This window comes from Garra rufa, chromosome 4 (assembly GCF_049309525.1).
Source record: "Garra rufa chromosome 4, GarRuf1.0, whole genome shotgun sequence".
Classification (NCBI taxonomy): domain Eukaryota; kingdom Metazoa; phylum Chordata; class Actinopteri; order Cypriniformes; family Cyprinidae; genus Garra; species Garra rufa.
This window is the reverse complement of record NC_133364.1, coordinates 3,053,088-3,068,751: the sequence shown is the minus strand read 5'-3', so window position 1 is coordinate 3,068,751 and position 15,664 is coordinate 3,053,088. Positions and strand designations below refer to the sequence as shown.

At 36.4% G+C, this 15,664-nt stretch overlaps 1 protein-coding gene and 2 non-coding genes across 3 annotated transcripts; all 3 read right to left on the bottom strand.

Annotated features, from left to right (window-relative positions):
* Positions 1-11,451: 11,451 nt before the first annotated feature.
* On the bottom strand, positions 11,452-14,244 carry rpl18a (ribosomal protein L18a). Its single transcript, XM_073838259.1, has 5 exons — positions 14,126-14,244; positions 13,047-13,226; positions 12,059-12,188; positions 11,712-11,821; positions 11,452-11,599 (listed from the first exon to the last, which is right to left on the bottom strand). The coding sequence occupies exons 1-5, from the start codon at positions 14,141-14,143 to the stop codon at positions 11,507-11,509; spliced, it is 531 nt and encodes a 176-aa protein (XP_073694360.1). The 5' UTR covers positions 14,144-14,244; the 3' UTR covers positions 11,452-11,506.
* LOC141334214 (small nucleolar RNA SNORA68) lies at positions 11,895-12,027 on the bottom strand. The gene has a single exon (XR_012355530.1). It is a non-coding gene; the product is annotated as a small nucleolar RNA SNORA68 (small nucleolar RNA).
* Positions 12,683-12,817, bottom strand: LOC141334215 (small nucleolar RNA SNORA68). Its single transcript, XR_012355531.1, has one exon. It is a non-coding gene; the product is annotated as a small nucleolar RNA SNORA68 (small nucleolar RNA).
* Positions 14,245-15,664: the final 1,420 nt, after the last annotated feature.

Below are 15,664 nucleotides of genomic sequence, written 5' to 3'. Positions count from 1 at the left end.
AAATGAACTCCTCATATATTTTTTTTTACTTTTTTTTTTTTACTTAAAAGCTTTTACAGAAAAAAAAGATGTGTCAATAAAATATGGACATTAAAGCATAAGTGTGTGGAGGTTTACGGTCTTCTTCTTAAACAGCCACACTGGCCACCCAGTCAGTATGAAGCAATCTGAGCCTGATGTGTGTGCTTTTTTAAAATCAGCTCAACATCCGTGTTCTGAGCGGCCTTTACCTGCGTGATTTAGACGCGTGTGAAGTTTCCCGTGAGAGAGGCGCGGCTCCGCTTCAAACACAAGCCTCCATTCAGACGGCCGGAGCTCTCGAACGGGCCGGGCCCTGGAAAACAGGGAAACAGTTCGTCAAACTCTGGGTTCCCGTCGATGACAGTCCCGGTGAGTCGCCAGCGTGCGGTTGCCTCGTCACCCTCTCAGGTTGCGCTGAAAACTCCCAGCATGCCGCGGGAGAGCGACCTCCATCAGGGTTCGGCTCGGAAAGAAACAGACGTAGAAAAACAACCATTTCTCACGTTTGTTTCAGCAGATGTACTCTAGACATTCTGACCACCATGCATTCAAATAAACAACATTTTTACATTACACCAGTGAATCTGTGCTCTACAAGATGACACAATGAAACCCATATATTATAGAGTTTATTTTAAGGACATATTGTCATGTTATTGTTAAATATAAATGCATTCTGTGCACCATGGATAAGATAAGAAATAACTAGTAATAATACTACGTTTGATAGCGAGCATGTGATAATTAGAATGCAGCATCTCATCTGTTGCTGTTCTTCAGGTTCTGATGCTGGAGGTTTGGATCAGAACACAAGTTCTACAGCTTTCATTACAGTCATTATTGGCTGAATACTAAAATAATCTCTGCTTCCCAGAACACTGTAAGAAACCGCAGCGCAATTGGGGAGCCTGTTGTAGTGATGCAGGAATTCAATGACAGAGGCATTGTGGGTCTCCAGCCATCAAACACACATACTGTGGTGCAATTTGACCCAGAAAAGAGAGAGGAAGCGGTGATATCACACAAAGCATCATTTTACCCATCATGCAATGCTAAGACTCAATGCTTTACACATGTAGAACACATCTACAGTTACTCGGACTTGTCACGGACTCGGATGCATTTTGACTCGGACTTGAGCTTTTCGGACTCGGGAATAATTGCCGAGTCCAGGAACAGTTGACGGAAATTGTACTGACTCGATGCATTATTACGAAAGTGACATTCAGTGTTTAAAAGTCTTGCCAGTACTTGAAAGTCTGTTGTGAGATATACAGATGTGTCACAATATCTGATCTGTGCGTCCGGTCTTAAAGCGACAGCAGCGTAAACCTGCTGCAGCAGACAGCGTCATATTACATTTGCCTATTTTATGACACAATTCAGAATTTTTTTTATATGATGTTTATTTCGGACTTTATTACTCAAATTAACTCAACAGAGTTTTCTGAGGGGAAAAATGTCAGTGTGGGATTTAAACTCATGATTTTGAGCTGAGGGGAAAAGGGAGAATGTCATTTCTTATCAAAATTGTGATATATAATCTCGGAATTGTGAAAATAAAGTCAGAATTTTGAAATATAAACTCAAATTTACTTTTTTTACTCTTTTATTCCATGGCCTCCATAGACTGCTACTTAAAAACTGTCCCCTTACAGCCTCATATTTTTCTAAGAAAAAAAATCTAAATGCCATGCCAATGCCAATGCAACCCTGTCTAAGGTCTTACCATTCGTCATATAAAACCCAAAACAGCCAAAATCAGAGATAAATTTCAGAGGTCAATTTTCTGCTCCTCAGGTCTCATTCACTAAGCTTCCTACCCACCCCGCTGAATTTATATATTTACTATATAACAGCAAATAAAGTCAAGTCCTCTCTTGCCCTATATTTTTTCACATTCTAAAAGCTGTTTCACTATAAAATAGGTCACAATACATAAGTTATAACTTCTGTTACATGACTTTAAAGTTTGCTGAGCAGGACACTAATTAGGAGATGAGATGAGATGAGATGAGATGGTGTGAAATAAAAAATCCAAATGGCAATATGCAATAGCGGTTTGCTTTTTTACATTTAAATTGTCATTGCCTTATTGTAGTTGTAAAGGTTAAAACAAGGTTAAGATACTGAAAAACAGTAGTGTTTAGTTGGACTCGGATTCGACCAATTTTGGACTCGGACTCGAATGGATAAAGACTCGGACTCAACTCGGACTCGACTTAGGTGGACTCGACCCAACACTACTCTGTGGCATAAAATGAATGTACTCAGAATCTGATTTCTGACTTTGTGCTTCTCAAAACCCTCCTATTGTACTGTGGATCAATTTGACCTACATTTGACTTTTAAACGTAATGAAAAACTGATTCATCTATTTAGTTCTTCTTGAAATTTGGTAGACTGATCTCATTTATAGTCATGAATATGCATGCAAAGTATCAAGACACAGATGTGTTTTAGAAAGGCTGGACACAATTTGGTGACTACGATGGTGTTGGGGTCAAATTGACTCCTATTGGTTTCCATACAATTTCCCAAAAATCAACATTTTAAAAAACAGCAAAAGGTCTCGGAGTCTCTTTATCATGACTTGTCAAAGGCTAAAATATGAAATACATGAGAACTTAGCAAATTACTACTACTACGGTTTTTAAAACCCTCCCATTGTATTATAGATCAATTTGACCCATATTTGATTTTTAAACTGCTTCAAACAATAGTTAAACTATTTATTTTGTCTTGAAATTTGGTGGATTTTTCTCAGTTAGAGTCATGAATGTTAATGCAAAGTTTCAACACATAAATGTGTTTTGGAAAGGCTGAACACAAATTAGTGACTATGATGTCGTTGGGGTCAAATTGACTCCCATTGCTTTCCATACATTTTCCCAAAAATCAACATTTTCAACAAAAACAGCTAAACGTCTCTGGGTCTCTGTATCAGGTATCAAGGCTGTACACAGTTTTGGTGACTACAATGATTTTCAACTGAGAGCTCATTGGTTTCCATGCAATTCATCAAAAATCAACATTGCGAAAAACAACAAAGAGTCTCAGAAAACCTTTACTGTACCTTGTAAAAGACCAAAATATTGAATATATGATAACCTATCAAATCAAACTACAGTTTTTAAAACTCTCCTATTGTATTACAGGTCAATTTGACCCATATCTGATTTTTTAACTGCTTTAGATTCTGTTTAAACAATTTATTTCTTCTTGAAATTTGGTGGATTTTTCTCATTTAGAGTCAATAATGTTCATCCAAGGTTTCAGCACATAAATGTGTTTTGGAAAGGCTAAACAAAATTTGGTCACTAAAATGGTCACCAAATTAACCTCCACTGGTTTCCATGCAGTTCGCCAAAAATCAATCACCATAGTTCCAAATTTATTATATCTGCAACAAAGGTTTTAATGTGAAACAAGACTCTTTGGTGTTTTCGTAGTCTTTATTGTTGGCGAACCACATGGAAACCAATGTGGGTCAATTTGACCCCAATACAACAGGAGGGTTTTATAAACACAAATTAATCAAGTTCTGCAAATTACGTCTGTTCTGATTTAAGATTTTGCAATAAAACATAACAGTTATCAACTGATGCCTGTAATTCGTGAAACAGCAGTTAAACCAAACTGAACAAACCCATGAAATGTGATTAGTATTTATATTTCAGTTTTTGAGGTATAAATCTTTTTATAGCAACGCTGAAACGCTGGCAGTGCACTTTCAACCTCTGGAACGTTAAAATAAGCGTCTCTCCTGTCTGTGGGAATCAAAGAGCAGATATATTTGAGCTCTGCTTCGGCCAAAGCTCTCGCTGACGTTCCTCAAGTTCATCCTGTGGTCGCCACTGGCAACACATCCCAGAATTCCCCTGCTGTCAACCTGAAAGGAGAGGCCTTCTTTCTCCCGCGTTTTTTTCTTTTAATGGATCAAAAATCCATTTGTGGAAAGACTGTTGGACCTTTAGAGGAAAAGGGGTCAATTTGAACTCAATGAACATACAAAAGTGTGTGTATTCGGTTCCTTCAGCACCCAGAGAGCCGTCCTCTGATAATGCTGGCTTTATTTGAGGGAGCGAGGGGGATTTTGGCCAGAAACACGCCGAGGAACATTTCCTTGCAGAGTCATGAGCAACAGTCTGTTCCGGAAGTGAAAACTCCATTTATTTTCTTCATAGAAATCTTCATAGAATACCTGTTGTGATTGTTAATGGATGGTATATGCTTTTTTTTATTGAAGCCAAATGCTCGTATTATTTCAACTTATTCCTTAAAGAATCATGTTTAACAATGGAACTCCTAGTGAGAAACTTCATGACCCATAATTCTGCAAAGAAATCTCCACCAATCAGAGAGTTTCAACAAGTAATAGAGTGCATTAGTGCCCGCCCACTTTTTGGGTACAGAATCCCATGAAGCATTGTGAATGACATTATTCAAATTAAAAAATTGTGGAGAAACTGGAAATGATGGTGGGTTTTTCTGTACAGCATCATGGGTAATGTAGTTTTTCACAAAGAATTCCGCTATTAACCACGATCATTTTAAAAATAAACTGAATTAATGTGAACAGATAGGTTAAACAAAAGCACATACAATGAATTAACAACCTCTGAGATCTCAAAAGGCCTGTCATTAAAGGTGTATCAGTTATTATTAAAAAAATCAAATTCCCTATGGAGAAAATTCATGGAGATTTTAAATAGTTTTCTTGGAATTCTGAGTTTCCATCTCGCAATTCCAATATTTTTTCTTGGATTTCTGAGTTTGCATCTTGCAGTTCCAACATTTTTTTCATGGAATTCTGCATTTGCATCTGGCAATGCCGACCTTTTTTTTCATCTCACAGTTAAAACTTTTTCTCAGAATTCTGTTTATATCTCAAATTTTTGACTTTTTCTCATAATTCTGAGTTTATAACTCTCAATGCGTTTGTTTATTCTTTTGTTTTGTTTCCATCATGGATTCAGAAGTAGAAAAAACTCCATCCATTCTTTCCCTAGAAAATCATCTTCTCACTAAAGCACTCTAATGCAGTCTAAATGTGCGAGCGTAGGTGGCGTTAATGTCTAGTTTTCCGGCCGTTCGGACCGTCCGACTCATCGCATTCAGCTTCTTAATCGCGCTGCAGTTCAGCTCTTTTCCCCGGAGGCTGTTGGCGCCATGCTGCGCTGCTCGGTTCTTCGGTCAGCGGCTGAACACTAAGCCTGTGAAACAGATACTGACGGGCAGACGCTTCAAAGTCATTTCTTACTTCCCCTCATCGTTGCTCTGTTGCTCACGCCAAGTGGAGCGCAAATCTGAATAGAGAACTTGTGTGTATTGTTGCCCTGCTAGTGATCACAAGACATTTTGTTTGTAGTTTGATGCCATGATTCGTCACTCTGGACACACTAGAGACTGAACTAAGATGACCAGCGGACAGCTCACTCCCAGATAAATTCCCATGACCAGCTTCAGCCTTGAATAAATCCTTCTAATCCTTCTAATAGGAAATGTGTCTTGAGAAGCAAATCAGCATATTAAAATGATTTCTGATAGGTTGCTGTTAAGCGCCCTCATTATATTGCATTTTTTATTTAGTGTAATCAAATTATCATCTAACAAAACAGATTATTTAGCATTTTTTTCTTTCAAATCATCTTAACATTTGGCAGTCTGATCAAAATAATGAGTCTAGTACAAGACTGTAATTCACTTTTGGTTCATTAATCAGAATGAAATTTATGGAAAGCTGTTTCGAGTAAAAGAGGTCATTCCAACTTTTCATCTCGCAATTTTGGCTTTTTTCTCAGAATTCGAAGTTTGCATCTCCCAAGTCCAAGTTTTTTCTTGGAATTTTGAGTTTGCATCTCACAATTCCGACTTTTTTCTCGGAATTTGAAGTTTGCATCTTTCAAGTCCAAACTTTTACTTAGAAATCCTGAGTTTGCATCTCGCAATTCAGAATTTTTTCTTCGGAATTCTGTGTTTACATCTCACATTTGCAACGTCTTTTACTCAGAATTCTGATTTCACATCTTACAGCTGCAATTTTCTTCTTGGAAATCAGAGTTTTTATCTCGCAATTCCAACTTTTTCACATGGAATTCTGTGTTTACATCTCACATGTGCAATATTTTGTTCATTGAATTCTGTTTACAATTCCGACTTTTTTCTTGGAATTTGAAGTTTGCATCTCCCAAGTCCAAACTTTTACTTAGAAATCCTGAGTTTGCATCTCGCAATTCTGACATTTTTCCTCGAAATTCTGTGTTTACATCTCATATTTGCAATATTTTGTTTGTGGAATTCTAAGTCTGCATCTTGCAATTCCAACATTTTTCTAGGAATTCTGAGTTTGCATCTGGCAATTCTGACTTTTTTTACTCAGAATTCTGATTTTACATCCCACAGTTGCAACTTTTTTCTTGGAATTCCAAGTTTGCATCTTGCAATTTCGACTTTTTTTCTTGGAATTCTGAGCTTGCATATCGCTGTTCTGAATTGTGCGTTTACATCTGCAAAAATTTCACGCTATTCTATATCTCCCGATTCTGTGCGTGTTTGTGTGTGTTTTGTTTTGTTTCCACAATGGAATAAAAAAAAGGGATCTTTTTCAACATTTTATCTCCCAATTCTGAGTTTAGATCTCACAAATGTGAGTTGCAGTTACCCGTTTTATTTTGAAAACAAGCTTCCATTAAAACTGAAGGTTGACCACAAAGTATTGTGGGATTTCGTATTCTGTACAGTGCATAAAGTGTGTCAGATTTCTAATCGCATACTTCGAGGGTGTTGTGAGGCGAATGCTATTCAAACTGCTATTCAGATGCTAATGCATAAATATTCCAGGTATATAGAATTTCTGACAGTGTTATACTGTAAATAGATCATCTGTGTATTCTGTGCATATAGAATGTTCTCATACTCAGCACACTGTACATACTGCATACTACAGTCATTTGTTCTGATACTCCAGCATGAAATGTTCTATTTAATGATTTTTTTTTCTCTTTCCCATGTTGATTTTCTCTCTTTTTAGATCCGTGTGTGAGGCCAGTCATTCATGGCAGGTTTTCAGTAGCCGGCCTGTGTCTCAAAAACATTATACTTTAAGTGTTTGCTTGGACCAAGTGTTGAAGCACTACCGCAGTGGGAGGTTTTGACATGGCTCTCTGCGTTTTACTGCACATCCTGTGAAACTCTCCCTGTGTCCTGAATGTGGGAACTCGCAGTCCAATCAATCAAATTGGCTGCCGTGGGCCGTGAGCTGCTGGGTCAGCGCTTCTGACTCAGGTAGTGTGTGGGAGAACTGCTGTACGGCCCGTACATAAGTGTGTTTTCAGCCATTTACTCTACTCTACTCTTCTCTAATAAAGAGACAAACAACAAATTTGGGTTAACCTGCTATTAGAGTCAACATGTAATAAAAATTAACTTTATTTACTGTAATACACATTTTTATTGTCAATTATGCAATTCTGAAGTTATTGATACTATTAATCAAATGTCATTCGTAATCATTTCTAATTTACATTATAAAAAATAAAGTAGTTATTTATGTTTAATTTTTGATTCTGAGAAGGGATTTAATTTTATACCATCTTATAATTTATATATATTATTTTTTTAATGTAAAGGTGTGCCACGTGCTGATTTTATTGTATATAATGTATCAAATTTTTTATATTAAATAAAATATAATATATAATGTAGTTATTTATTTTTTCCTTCAGATTCTGGGATGAAGTTTTGAATTTTATTTTATACAATTTTACAATTTATTTATATATATATTTTTTTATATATTAAATTTTTTAATATAAAGGTGGGCCATTTGCTGATTTTATTGTATATAATGTATCAAAATTTTTATATTAAATAAAATATAATATTTAATGTAGTTTTTTTATTCCGGGATGAAATGTTTTTTTTATATATCATTTTATAATTTATATAAATTATTTAATTTTTGATAAAGGTGGGCCACTAGCTGATTTAATTGTATATAATTTATTATAATTTTATATATTAAAATATAAGTTAATTTTATTTATCCTTTTCATTTTGATTCAGGGACAAATATATATTTATTTATTTTTATTTTTATTTTTTTTTGTTAACATTGGACCACTTGCTGATTTAAATATATGAAAAATTATGGAATTTTATATAATACATTTTCAATTTTTTTCTTTTGATTCGGAGATGACTGTAGTCAAATTTTATATAATTTTATTGTATGTATATTTATTTTTTTATTTTTTTTATAATTTATTTATTTATTACAGTGAGCCACTTGCTGATTTAAAAATGTAACATTAGTGAGGTCATGTGACAATAATGAAGCATATGGCTGTTTATCACTGCATACTAACCCTCATTGCCCCCCAAAAATATAATTTTTGATCCTGGGATGACTGTATACGAAAGCACACACATTTAAGTATTTTCACTGCACAACCCACAGGTTTGACCTCAGTCGTCCTCGCTGGACGGTCCTGCACAGAATCTGATTTGTGACCTTCCACTTTTCTCCTCATAAAACACATAAACACACACAGAGGCGTCGCAGGCGCTGAGACTCGCTCTACCTGCCGGTAACCGTCTGAACCCAGAACTTTATGTGCTGTGGAACATGTGGCTTGAGGTTTGGGTGCTGGACGCTTCCTGGAAAGTGTTGTCCCAGGATGAAATCGACACACAGCCCACAGCTGAACCCACAGATTCACCCATCAATATATCAATAAACCACCTTCATGCTGGTGCACCATGTTTTGAGGTGGTCGAGTGACTTCATGTGACATGTGCAGAAGTGTTTGGTTTCTTATTCAAAAATGATAAAGACTATAAAGAGACACCTATAAAAATAGCTATAGCCTATATGTGTTTACACTCAAGTAAGATAACCTGTTTATTAAACGTGCTGTTGCTTTAAATACTCGCCTTCTTTGAACTCTGACTGGCTGTCAATTTTTTTTATATTTTACGTGGGGGAAAAAATCATTCTGAAAAGTGATTCCAACAATATCATTCCTTTGTTTTGTTAAAGTTATAGTTGTGGTCTGATCTCTCCTATTCTAACCAAATTAGGGGTTTCAAAACTTTATTTTTATCGTTATAGTTAGCCTACAGTTCTTGGTGTGAACGAGTTTAGTTTGTCTTTGTTGGAAAAAAAAAACCTGCAAAATTCGTATACATATCTTTAATTAGCAAACAGAATTAGTAAGAGTTGTATACAAGTGCTATTCATACTATTTCATTTTTTTAAATAAATAAATAGATAATTAGCCAGTTATCTAGCCTCATAACTCATCTACGAATTTATCCGTTAAACGTTTTCCATAGTTAATTATTTGTTTCCTTATTTTTTAATTAACTCATTTATACCAAATAATGCAACAGTTAAATGTATCCACTTCACGTTTTTGTTTTCTTCATGTCTTGGTGTTTTATGCAATTTAATGCGATATTCTGCGTGCAAATATGTTTACTTACCTGGCTTTTCAGACTTGATTCAGTAAGAGACCATCAATGGCATCTTAGCAAGTCCCTAGTAACCAAAAAGAACACCTTAGCAACCACCCACATCAATTTAGTAACGGACAAACGCCAAAACAAAGTTCATCTTACCTGAAAATGACGCCAGATTGTACAGTGTTGGAAATGTCATGATCTGTATAAATACAAGGCCTCCTAATAATTCTTTCATTGTTCAAACATATACTTTTTTGTCGTACTATATCGCCTGTATCTGATTAAATCTACGGCCCTGTAGAGTTCAGCTCCATGTCTAATCAAACACACCGGAAGTTCATTTATCTAAATAAACCGTAACTCTACAAGGAAATCGGTGATACATATCAAAGATGCTGGCTTTGAGATTAGAAATGTCATAATAAGAGCACAACTGTCATATGCCGTTTTTTTTTTGTTTAGTCACTATTATACGTTAATACTGCAGATTGAAAGAATTAAGAGTATGTTGTTAAGACGCTCCGTTTGCGGTCAAACTCTGCCATCTTGTGGCGGCGACTGAGAAACGCAGTTGTCAGATTTCAAACGTATTTGTTCTCAGTAAAATCATTATTTTTTCTCAACATGTGGCTTTCAAACTACAAACACGTTAGGGTCGATGCCGCCATTGATATTAAAACTAAACAACTGTGTAAATGTACGAAAAAAAACACTGTTGGATTTATGAACACCAGTGTTAGCTATATTTACTACTGTTTTTAAGAGAAATTCAATGAAAATGGATTTCAAAAGTGCAAACCAACCACATTCCACAGCTATTACCAGAGCAATACAGTCTTATATGTGACCCTGGACCACGAAACCAGCGAAACCAGTCATAAGAGATTTATACGTAATCTAAAAGCTAAATAAATTAGCTTTCTATTAATGTATGATTTGGCTGAGGTTCAACTATTTGAAAATCTGGAATCTGAGGGTGCAAAAAAAAAAATATTGAGAAAATCACCTTTAAAGTTGTCCAAATGAAGTTTGTAGCAATGCATATTATTAAGCAAAAATTACATTTTGATATATTTACAGTAGGAAATCTACATAATATCTTAATGGAACATGGTCTTTATTTAATAACCTGATGTATTTTGGAATAAAAGATCATTTTGACCCACACAATGTACTTTTGGCTACTTATGACTGTTTTTCTCCTCCAGGGTCACATATTACACTTACAGTTGTCTACTATCGTTTTCCTTTAATGTTCATTAAGCATTATACCATTTTTCACTGTGACATTACAACTATGCAGCCTCCACTTATTACTGTATATAAATATTCTCAATGATCAGACTACTTCTACATATTAAAATTTAACTCACAAATTTGTGACGCTGGTCCACAAAACCAGTTATAAGGGTACATTTTTTTTTTACTGAATTTATACAGAAGCTTCCAAAGCTGATTAAATAAGTTCCACTGATGTATGGTTTGTTAGGATAGGACAATATTCAGCAGAGATACAACTATTCTATACTAGAACTGAGAAAAATGCCTGTAAAGTTGTCCAAATAAGGTTGGAGCTATGCATATTACCAATCAAAAAGTTGATGTATTTACAGTAGGAAATTTATAAAATATCTTCAGGGAACATAATCTTTACATTGTATTCTAATGATTTTGCCATTAAAAAAAAATTATTTTGACCTATACAATGCATTGTTGGCTATTGCTACAAATATACCCGTGCTATTTAAGACTGGTTTTGTGATCAAGGGTCACATTTATAAAACCAAAAAATATATAAAAACACAGTACAAAAACCCATTGAAACATTTTAACATCACAAACATCACAATGCAATTTCATTGGTCCTAAAAATGTTTTCTTTTGCAAATGTCCCCCTTTTCTAATTTTAGGGGACCCAGAGATATTCTTTAAGGATCTCACCAATTAAAAACCATACAAGACTTTTGATTTTCTCCACTTTTATTCTTCTGTAATGTGAAAAGCACAAACATACACTTTAAAAGAAAGTGTTTGGTCTCTTGGTGGTGAAACGGGGCTTGTGCTGGCGACGCAGAACCCTGTGAGGAAGAGGGAACTTGATCTTGGAGTCCTGTTGAATTCAGACAAAACATTAAAGCCGTCAGTTGCAGGTTTAAGCAGCTCTCGATCACAGCTGTATACAAATATAAACTGATGAGCGTCATCTGAACACGCAAACTCACGTGGAACTGCTTGATGGCGGGTCTGCGGCATTTGTTGGCTGGGATGACCTGCACCTTCATGATCTGGATGGCGTGAGCGCGGGCACGATGCCTGGCACCCATATCGCGATCTGAAGCACAAGTCAAAAACATAACATTTACTACTGCGCAAAAACAGAGCGGCATCGCTCACGCAGCGGGGTCTCATGTCGCACCTTGAATTCACTTTCAGTGGCACGTTTACAGCCTATGAAAGGCGACAAGGTTCTGTTTCTTTGTGCACACGTGGCAAAGGCCATGACATTGTGAGGAAATGGCCCTTGGGTTTGTGTGTGCAGATTAAACAAGCGTGTGTTGGTGAAACTCACAGCACTGAGTGACGGCTCCAGACGTGGTCAGGTCTCTGTACTCGCGGTACATGTTGTGGGTTCCACTGCGGGAGTCGTAACGCAGCCAGATGCCAAAGTTTTTCACCTTGAGGGGCGATTTCTCAAAGACCTGTGCAAGAACACCATAGGGAAATAAACAAGTGGTTAAACTCTAGGCTTATCATCTCAAAGACAAGTTGTAGCTCAACTAGATTAAATGCATTTCGTAGCGTCTCAAAGCAACAGGTAAAAGCTCGGTGCCTGCTCCCTACTAGAGCTGGGAATCGATTCCAAAGGGAATTGACCTCCATCCAAAAAAGGGAATCAACCCTCAACATCAAAAAAGAAATTCATGTTTTTACAGATAAGTCACAAAGGTTGTTATAGAGCAGGGGTGCCCAACCCTATTCCTGGAGATCTACCATCCTACGAAGTTCAGCTCCAACCCTAATCAAACACACCTGAACCAGCTAATTCATCTCTTAGGTAGCACTTGATCATCACAGACAGCTGTGTTGGAGCAGGGCTGGAACTAAAGTCTGCAGGTAGGTAGATCTCCAGGAACAGGGTTGTGCACCCCTGTTATAGAGTAACAAAAAGCAGCAACACTCGTACAGCAGAATCTCATGTCGCACCTTGAATTCACTTTCAGTGGCACGTTTACAGCCTATGAAAGGCGACAAGGTTCGAGGTTTCTTTTTGCACACATGGCAAGGGCATTACATTGTGAGGAAATAACCCTTGGGTTTTGTGTGCAGGTTGAACGCAAAGGTGTGTTTGTTAAACTCATGTCAACAATTACGTCACAGAATGTCTGAAACGCTGTAATAAAGCTATATGTGTGAACGGACTTTGCTAATCATCACCTTTCATTCTCTAAAAGAGATTTGTTGTCAGTTTCATTGCATAGTACTACACATCAAATACCATACAACTAACAAATAGTGACTGCCAAAGCCATTCGAGAACCTAACAGCCCTATTCGTACCAGGCCGCAGTAGACAATCTCTCCGGAGGCTTTCTTCATCTTCCTTAGCTGGGAGACGAAGTACCAGAAGCGAGACTTGGCCACAACATGGTTTGAGGCGAAGATCCTCATACGGTACAGAGGGGGCGCGGGGTTTTTAGCAGAGGGCAACAGGCGCCCAACAACCTTATACTCCCGAAGCTGCAGAGAAAAAGAGAGAAACACATTCAGAGATCGATATAAATGACATTTTAGTTAGAGTCTCACATAAATTCACTGGGAAACAAGCGTGAAGACAAACTAGTTTCGGTGCGACTGAATAGAGGTGAACAGAAATTTGCACTTGATTCTTCAAAGTTGTAAATAAAGATAATCAGCGCGCATTCAACGAGAAAATAAATGTTTACTCTACTTTTACATCAATGTTACTTGCCATTTCTTTGCAATTTTGTAAAATTCGTGAAATTTGTTTAACATTTTTCCAATAAAGCTTTATCAAGTTTCTATGGATTATTAGGTGTTTAACAATTAATATCTATTTCATTGCTGTTTTTAGAAGCAAGTTATCCTGTTTGAAGTCTAACAACTTCCCTGCGGGAAGGAGCGTGATTGAACATCTTTTACTTACCTACATTTACAAAAACCTGATTTGTATTTACTTAAATGCGCAAAAAATTAACGCATCAGTGCTAAATAAATCTAGAATACGGACACTTCGAGTCTACATGAACTACTCGCGATTAGCGCTCAGAAAACAAAGACTGTGATACACATCCGCGCAGTTATAATACATAACGTCACTTAAACACTCTAAAATACAGGAATAGATGAGTTAAGAGCGTGTCAGACAGCAAACTAACTCAAAATCCTGAGATGTGTAATGTGTTCGTGTTCAATGATGAGCACATGGAGTCTCTCCACAGCCGCCATGTTCCGCTCTCCGCCACAATCAACACGTCAAAGCAAATTTAGCGCTTTAATCCTAAACGTGCGTCGGGTAAAGTCGCTCTTACGGATAATTGGCTGTCTTATGTGTGTTTTCGGGTTTTAATTGTGAGGTTTACACGACTGTGAGATGATTTAAAAAGGTTTTTACGTACTGTGCCAGACGCCTTCATGGTGTCTCTCGCTGACGGCCACTGTGAAAGAGGAAGCAGCAAGGCGGAGAATCCTGACGTCAATCCTCTTCCGAAGGGCGGGTCTTACTGGAAGCGTTTTGATTGGTCACTCAGAGCGGTCAATCATTCTTTTCTTTTCTTTTCTTTTCTTTTTTAATGTAACTTAAAATGATAATATTATTATAATTAAATTAATGTGTGATAGTTTCATATTCAGAATTACAAAAATAACATCGTGATAAAAAGCATTACAGGGATAATATCTATGCAATATTTCTAAATTAATTTCTTTGACCTTATTTGGCAATAAAAACTTGCTGACCATATTTTATCAGTGTTTCCATTTTTTGGATAACAAATTATATCGCGGGTAACGCTTTCTAGTGTAAGAATTGTTACGTTTATTATCCAAAACATTAACGGCGATTTTACTAGTTGAAAAACTACATTACCCATGATCCTTCAGAGAAAGCGAATGGCGCCAGAAAGCCGTTTTGCGCGTTACTGCCGCCTGCTGGACACACACATAAAACGCATCTATAGGAGCAGCGTTTTTTATTTTTATTATTCGGTTATGAAGCTATGAAATATGTTTGGGTGTAAGTCTAGTAAATTCATACTTATAAATACACAGCTGGCGAAAAAAATAAAGCTCTCTATTAAATGTGAAGTCTTCGCGCTTGTTGTTGATGATGCTGTACCGCATCTGCAGCACAAGAGGGCGACAAACACCCGCTGTTGTAATGTATGAACGTGTGATATTTTTCATTAAATTGCCGTTTAAGTTTTCGTTCAAGCGTTATAAACCATGAACCAAATCAACCAGCTACCAGGATAATCACAACATTACAAACTATGATTGCAAAAAAGCGTTTGGAAATTGAACAAAAAAGACAAAGGTACAATAATATGAATTTTAAAGAGGGAAAGATCCGTTTAAAGCTGTTGGTTGTATCTATAGAAAAAAATACATTGTAAGTTTATCGCAAAATATGCATATATTGCTTTTTTTATCGACACCTGCTTACAAAAGTCTTTAGAAAAACTATAATTACAGAATAAATGTGTGAGAGTTTCAGATTCGGTATTATAAAAAGAATACTTTTGTCAGATATCGATATCTTCTTTAAATTTATTGAGAAATAAAAAAAATATCTATGCAATATTTTAAAATGAATTTTCTTTACCTTATTTGGCAATAAAAATTTGCTGACCATATTTTATCACTGTTTCCATTTCATAGGTGCCTCTGGATATCAACTGATATCACGGGAAACACTTTCTGATGTAAGAATTAGTACATTTATTGACCAAAAGATTAACAGCGATTTTCCTGATGGAAAACTACATTACCCATGATTCTTCAGAGAAAACGAATCGCGCCGGAAGAGCTGTTTTGCGCGTTACTGCCGCCTGCTGGACACACACATTCAATGCATCTTCAGCAGCGGCGTTTATTATTTTAATTATTAAATTATGAAGCTATAAAATATGTTTGGGTGTGTAAGTCAAGTAAATGTA

Bases quoted from the DNA above. Each gene is read 5' to 3' on its own strand.
- rpl18a (XM_073838259.1), bottom strand. The intron at 12,189-13,046 runs GTACGAATAGGG...GTTCTTGCACAG, and splicing joins AGATTGTCTACTGCGGCCTG to GTCTTTGAGAAATCGCCCCT. The intron at 11,822-12,058 runs GTGAGTTTCACC...CTTGTGCTTCAG, and splicing joins TGGAGCCGTCACTCAGTGCT to ATCGCGATATGGGTGCCAGG.